Below are 6,888 nucleotides of genomic sequence, written 5' to 3'. Positions count from 1 at the left end.
CAGCCTTAGTGAAAAGGTTATGGCGATTAAGAAAATGCGGGAACTAGAGGTAGAACAGGACGGCGGTGATAGCCGTGATACAGAGATGCCAACCACTATGATTTATCTGTATTTTATACGAATTTCTATTCCTTTTGCACGACTACGACCAGTTTGTACCAAACTACGAATTTCACTGTGATCGAAAAAAAATTTTTTTTTCAATTTATTGTCATTTTTTACCCTCAGAATGCAGGAAATTGCATCTCAGAATCAAACAATTTTCCGGGGGGGCATGCATGACCCTCGAACTACTAATTTGATGGCCAGAAACTACAGATTGCTTCAAATATGTGTTGGCATCTCTGATTTCATCTAGGTAAACCTGTGTAGCCAGTGGAACGACGCGGAGAGAGCGGGAGAAGAGAGAAAGCAAGATAATGGATAAAGGGAGCGAGGGGGAGCGACAGAGAGGCTAGCTACAGGGCCCGATTTAGACACGTGGAGGCCCGTGGGCAGCCATCATTTGTTATAATGCCATAAAAAAGTCAACTGCAATAAGAGAGAGAATATTGGCTACGTTGAACCGTTGGTACGTTTCCCCCTGTAGTTGACTATACCATTCACAAACAAATACAATATGGGTTATGCCGCTATGTCTTACGTATTTAAGATGTAAAATGCGCACAATAACGGTTTGGTTTTGATTGATACGGGTTGCGTGCATGTCATTCAGGTCAGCCTATATTTTTCCTTAACAAATTTTTTTTAAATCAAATATTTGGAGGCCCATGGGCAGCTGCCCACTCCTAAATCGGGCCCTGGCTAGCTATGCATGTTGCAATGATCTGGTGAGCAATAACGAAGAGAAATTAATTCTAGTTATTCCGCGATGTTTGAACGATTCTTAGATTGTTGAATCCGCGCCATGTTGTCCGCGGTAAGCCGCGTCATTCCACGTTTCCGCGTCGCCATAGTAACGACAACAGCGATTGAACGATCGATCGGGACCCAGTTTCTCTCTATAGTTTATTTTTCTACATTCGAAAAGCCGAGTTTTCCTCACGAAAAAAAAATGTCGCAATTCTCCTTGTTCTTCACGAAACCTTTTATCGCAGAGGCTGAAAATAAACGTGCACTAATTTGAGAATATAATTACATTATGCGTTAGCATGTTATTTTGTGAGTTGCAACGTTATGCTATGTTACTTTCCTCGAATGAATAAGTGCATAATAACTTTTGAATTGTATTAATTTTGTGAACAATCAATAATTGATAAAAAATAAATTTATTATAATGAAATGTAACATCAATTAATTCTATTGAATCATTATCAAGGCTTTGGTCATCCAATCCACATGAGTTAGTTACAGAGCTGACAATTGCATGGATAATATAGAGATAACCAAGTACATGGTAATTACAGTACCTGTGCGGGGACGACATCAACCTGTACGATTGCATTAACGATGATGACGATGTCGTTAATATAATGATAATTATAACGATGATGATGACGATGTCGTTAATATGATTACAGTACCTGTGCGGTGACGACATCAACCTGTACGACTGTGAACTGATGCCGAAGCTGCAGCACATCCGTGTCGCATCCAAGTGGTACCGTAACTTTGAGTTCCCCGGCAACCTGCCCGCGCTGTGGGGCTACATGCGCAACGCGTACGAAACCGAGGCGTTCCGCGAGTCGTGCCCCGCAGACCAGGTGAGCGCCCCCTAGTGGTGATGCGTGGGGCGGAGAGGGAGGGGGAGACGTGGGGAGGAAGGTTAGGGAAGGATTGGGAGAGGAGGGGAAGAAAGGAAGGTAATGTTTGGGTAGGTGTGGGAGGGGGAGACGTGGGGAGGTCTGGGAGGGGAGGAAGGGGAGGGGAGGAAGAGAAGAAGGATACGTTTAGGTAGATGTGGGAAAGAGAAAGGGGAGAGAAGGTTTGGGGAGTAACAAATTAAAGGTATTGTTTGGTGTTATTGGTACTAATATACATGTGTATGTACGTGTACACACGCGCGTGCACATACGTGTAATCGATGTATGTGTGTGTATGCATGCGTGTGGGTGTGTGTGTGTGTTTGCGTGCGTGCGTGCGTGCGTGCGTGCGTGCGTGCGTGCGTGTGTGTGGGTAAGTGCTTGAGTATGTATGTATGTATGTATGTATGTATGTATGTATGTGCGTGCATGCGTGCATGCGTGCGTGCGTGCGTGCGTGCGTGCGTGCGTGCGTGCGTGTGTGTGTGTATGTATGTACTGCACGTACCGTATATAATATATATATATATATAACGCATCTTCGTTGTATTTCCGCAGGACATCATCGCCAACTACCGCGGCAAGGCGCGCACAGAGGGTCTGAAACCCGTCAACTCCAAGGAGGAGGCTCTTCAGCAACCTACCTTCTCCCTCTCCGTCCCCGAACACAACTCCTACTGATCGCAAGAGGGCGCCGCCGCGGCTCCGCGTCGTAGAGGGAGCCACCGCGGCTCCGGAACGTTCGTAGCGGGTTTCGTGGTCGAAGACGGCGCGAGGTCATCGTGATGTCATCGTCGCCACGTGCTGATGTCATCGGCGTCGTGCTCGGGCAGTGGTGATGTCATCGATGCTGAGCACGAACAGTAGTGATGTCATGAGCACTGCGCGCTCACGGTGGTGATGTCATCATTGCTGTGCACGAGCAGTGGTGATGTCATCATTGCTGCGCACGAGCAGTGATGATGTCATCATTGCTGTGCACGAACAGTGGTGATGTCATCATTGCTGTGCACGAACAGTGGTGATGTCATCATTGCTGTGCACGAACAGTGGTGATGTCAATACGCCGTATTTCGTTATAGCACACATTCGACGATGTCGATGGAAGCATCCAGTATGCAGGTTCCTGTGTAACTGTCCTGGAGTCCCGTAACTTCACAGTGCCTTCCACGGTAAACAACAGTGCACCAACATGCGTGCACGCTTCTCCCAGTCCTGCCATGCAGTTGCAGTGGGCTGCTAAAATCACGCCATCTTTTTCGGCTATAATCCATGGTCTCAGTGCCTGGTCTCTCAGTCGTTGGGAATGTAGGACCTGTATGAACATTTTAAAAATAATATAAGGAAAATGCCAAGTTCTCACAAATCACTTCTTCCCACTCCTTCCCCTGCTACAACACCCCATATCTCTCTATTATCTTAGATTACTTTATCCTTAACTCTCCCTCTACTCCACCCAATGTAATGTAAAATATCTATAATTTTATTATCTTTCTATTGTGCATTACTAGTACTAGTACTACTAGGTAATACTGATAGTGATACGTACCGACTGCGTACGGAGACAAGCGTAAAGACTAAGTAATAGTAATGGGAATTTGGACCACATAGGTATCGTACCGGTACTCTATGTCTATCGATCATCATCATGCACTTAATATGAAATATTACCTTAGCGGTCACAACGTGCCGGTCATTAATAACAACTGTTGACGTCTCCCTAACCCATCCTGATACGAACTGATTGTAAGCTTCAAGACTTTTAAAGCATTTCAAGTCATCCAGTGTGTAGACGCTCGTAGAAAACACTAAATAATTCACAATGTCCGGATACGTTATCCTTGGTAGGCAATTCACATCGTTTGACCACACCTTCAGTTCGTATGGGTCCTTTCCATCGATCAGCTTTAACTTATCATCGTATCTTTTTCTCTCAACCCTGTCCAAACTGTCACGGTATAACAGCTGTGTTTGCTTATCTGTCCTGATTTTTGTACGTGCCTCCATTCCGCTTGTTTACTATCAAACTATGCTTCCAATATGGCGGCGCATCCGAGCACTTCGTAAAAACGGGATGTGACTGCAAGGGGTCTATAGGGGTATTCTAACCCTAGCAATACCGTTTCTTGGAGCTAGCTACGGGCCTGCATATGTATCAAGAGTAGATAATAACAATTAACATTGTTATTATCTACTCTTGATATGTATTCAGGATTTAGAAATATCTTTATCCTTATCTATGCACTTAATTCTACAATTACTTACAGGCGGCATAATGCCTCTCACCTGGTGGATGTTGACCGATAGATTCTATTTTATTTCTATGAGGCAGAACGACTTACTCTCCCAACAATCTGTTCCAGGCTCCAGCATGGCGGCCTAGTGCTGCCATCTGTTCGCGACTACCCTCGTCTAACTTCTCTTCTTTAGCCACTCGAGGGCAGCACCAAACAATTCCAACATCACACCTGGTGGGCACATAGATATCCTATAACAACGTTATCTATCTTATAAATCTTAACGTATCTTATAAATAGATATCTATGGGTGGGCATATGTTTCCATGAACCAAAGTATCCTCGTGACGTCAGTGTACGTCAGTAGGCCTATGACGTCAGTGGCTATCTATATACACCATAGATAGTGTTTAGGATACCATAGATAAGAAACACCACTATGTCTATGCAACTAATCACGATGAAAACTAGTTCCAAGAAACTTTCTTATAGATGCTAGAAACAACACTGTTAGAAACAAGTCCGTGAAACATACACTACGATGCAATACAATTCATTTTAAACTACAGTAATATGACCATTTTTATTTACATCACATATTTCGAGTTACGGGCACGGTTTGGTAACTTTGCGTTTAATGAGAGCCATTGTTTTTCTACAATCTGGACAAAACCATTTGCCCTTTGGTGCCGAGGTAATCTGTAAACACGTGTAGTGAAACCAGCCGAGTTTACAGTTTTGATTGTCACAACCAATCATTCTTCCGGACTCCACTTGCCCACAGTAACACCAGGTGTTGTCATCACTGGCTTGGCGGTTAACTTGGGAGGAATCACAAGGCAGCGATGTCAGTGGTGTGAGGGTATTTGAACACCGTGAATAAAATTTGCCAACGAGTTCTGGCAAGATAGCCAGTTGAAATATCTGCTTCGATTTCTGGCACATTTCCTTCCACAGACAATCATCGAACATGATCCGTTCAATGTGAATATCACGTTCCGTCCAAACAACAAAGTAACAAGCCTCCAAATTTGCTGCACCCATCTGTGTCTGGATTTGGTAGTAGTGTGCATGCTTAGCATCAAGCATCACCTGTCCATCTGGTCCAGGTTTCAGGAAGAATTTCGGATCGCTACAGGCGCCCAGTGTTTGGTCCCTAATACAGTACGGACATTTAATCTCTAGACAGCTTTGACCACAGCAGTCACACCACACAAGGCCATCTGGTGATGCAGCTATGTACGGGTGGTCACTAGAAATCACCAGTCCACTGTCCGCAATAGTGACGTTTTCATGGAACTGGCTAAGCTCCTGAAGAAATCTGCCACGTGCAAGTTTTTCATGTTCACAACCCCACTTCGTAGCCGCAGTCGTGAATGGTTTGCTGTTTGGATAGCAAACCGATTTAATCAGGCTCTGCGAAGGGTTAGTCGGGTCGGTAACACAAACAGCTTTCATTTTTGATGCTGTGATCCTACCAGACCTGAACTGAAACCACATCCGTGAATTAGCCTGTTCACGGGTTGCTCCCTCCACCCGTTCTGCTTCCTCACTAGAGACCTCAATGTTTATGTCAGCACATTTCTCCAGCAGATCTTTGTAGTTGAGATGGAATGTGCCTTCATCTCGAAGTTCCGTCAGTACGGTGGGGTACTGAGTTGTTACTGATGCTGGTATAAACTCGTCAGCGTATGGCTCAACTACTGACAGTATTGCGGACTTCACGCCAGTCGCATGTATCTGTCCAAATAAGTCTGCCAGATCAGAAGGTGTCGGTTCTGGGATCGTTTTCCTTGAAACGCCACGGTTGAGTCCCCTAGGAGTTTCTGGACTTCTGCATGCACTGTCAAATTTTCTTTTCAGTGATTTTGCAGAAGTAAAATCAATACGCCGTATTTCGTTATAGCACACATTCGACGATGTCGATGGAAGCATCCAGTATGCAGGTTCCTGTGTAAATTATTAATTATATATTAAATAGATGACATAAGTTAGTTAAAGTAGTGCCGAGAAGGAGGGAAGGCGGATATCGGTGTCAGTGTCCTTAGGTGGGCACACGGACTCAAGCAAATGGACGCATGTAAGTGCATCCCTCCCTTTCACTCCACCCTCTCTCTCTCCCATCCCCCCTCACTCCCTCTCACGCTCTCTCTCTCTCAATCTTATCTGTCTCTTTCTTTCTCCTTCGCTCTCCCACCCCTCTCTTTATTGTGTAGCATCCAAGTATTTGGAGTACATTTATTTGTGGTCATAACGGATTCATATTTGTTGTCAGTTTGCATTTGTCAGTATATGTTCAATTGTAATTTGTAACTGCTTTATATCTGGCATTATTGCGAATTTTTGAGAATGTTTGATCGTAGCAGTTTTTTTTGTCATTTCACATGTTGTGGTGTGTTCAATCTTTTTCCTCTTCCGCAGAATAGTTTTTAGCGTAACTGTTTCTTAGATGGCATCACTGCAAATTTTGTATCTGGCGTCGTTGCAAATTTTGCAGTACGTTTGCTCGTAGCAATTTTGTGTATGATGTTCTTGCAAGCATTGCGAATCACCATGATGTGTAATCGGTTTGCGTCTGTCCCTGCAGGCCGACAAACAAGCAGACATTCTGATTGGATCCATCTTCGTTAGCGGCAAGACCAAGTGGGAACTGCTCGACAATTTAGTGAGGAGGATATTCAAGGTAATTGTGCGTGTGTGGAGAGAGAGGAGAAAGAGTGAGTGAGTCGAGTCGCTCATTTCCTGCATTATTATGTACATATATCTCTAGACAGTCGTGGAAATTTTTGTTATTTAATTATTTTATTACATTTGATTGTTGTCTCTTGGCAGGAGTACGTGCTGCGCGTCGATCCCGTCTCTAACCTTAGCAGGAGTACGTGCTGCGCGTGGATCCCGTCTCTAACCTT

General features: G+C 44.4%; 1 protein-coding gene across 1 annotated transcript; it reads left to right on the top strand.

Annotated features, from left to right (window-relative positions):
• Window positions 1-1,520: 1,520 nt before the first annotated feature.
• Window positions 1,521-2,797, top strand: LOC106815165 (chloride intracellular channel protein 6-like; the record flags this gene model as incomplete). The annotated part of the gene is given in 2 exon segments (XM_014819597.1): window positions 1,521-1,703; window positions 2,301-2,797. Coding segments are annotated over 2 exon segments (306 nt in total), but the record flags the coding sequence as incomplete, so codon positions are not given.
• Between the last annotated feature and the right edge of the window lie 4,091 nt (window positions 2,798-6,888).

The sequence above is a fragment of the Priapulus caudatus genome, unplaced genomic scaffold (assembly GCF_000485595.1).
Source record: "Priapulus caudatus unplaced genomic scaffold, Priapulus_caudatus-5.0.1 Scaffold1053, whole genome shotgun sequence".
In the NCBI taxonomy this organism is placed as follows: domain Eukaryota; kingdom Metazoa; phylum Priapulida; class Priapulimorpha; order Priapulimorphida; family Priapulidae; genus Priapulus; species Priapulus caudatus.
The sequence above is the reverse complement of the archived record's forward strand: the minus strand, read 5'-3'. Positions and strand labels throughout refer to the sequence as shown.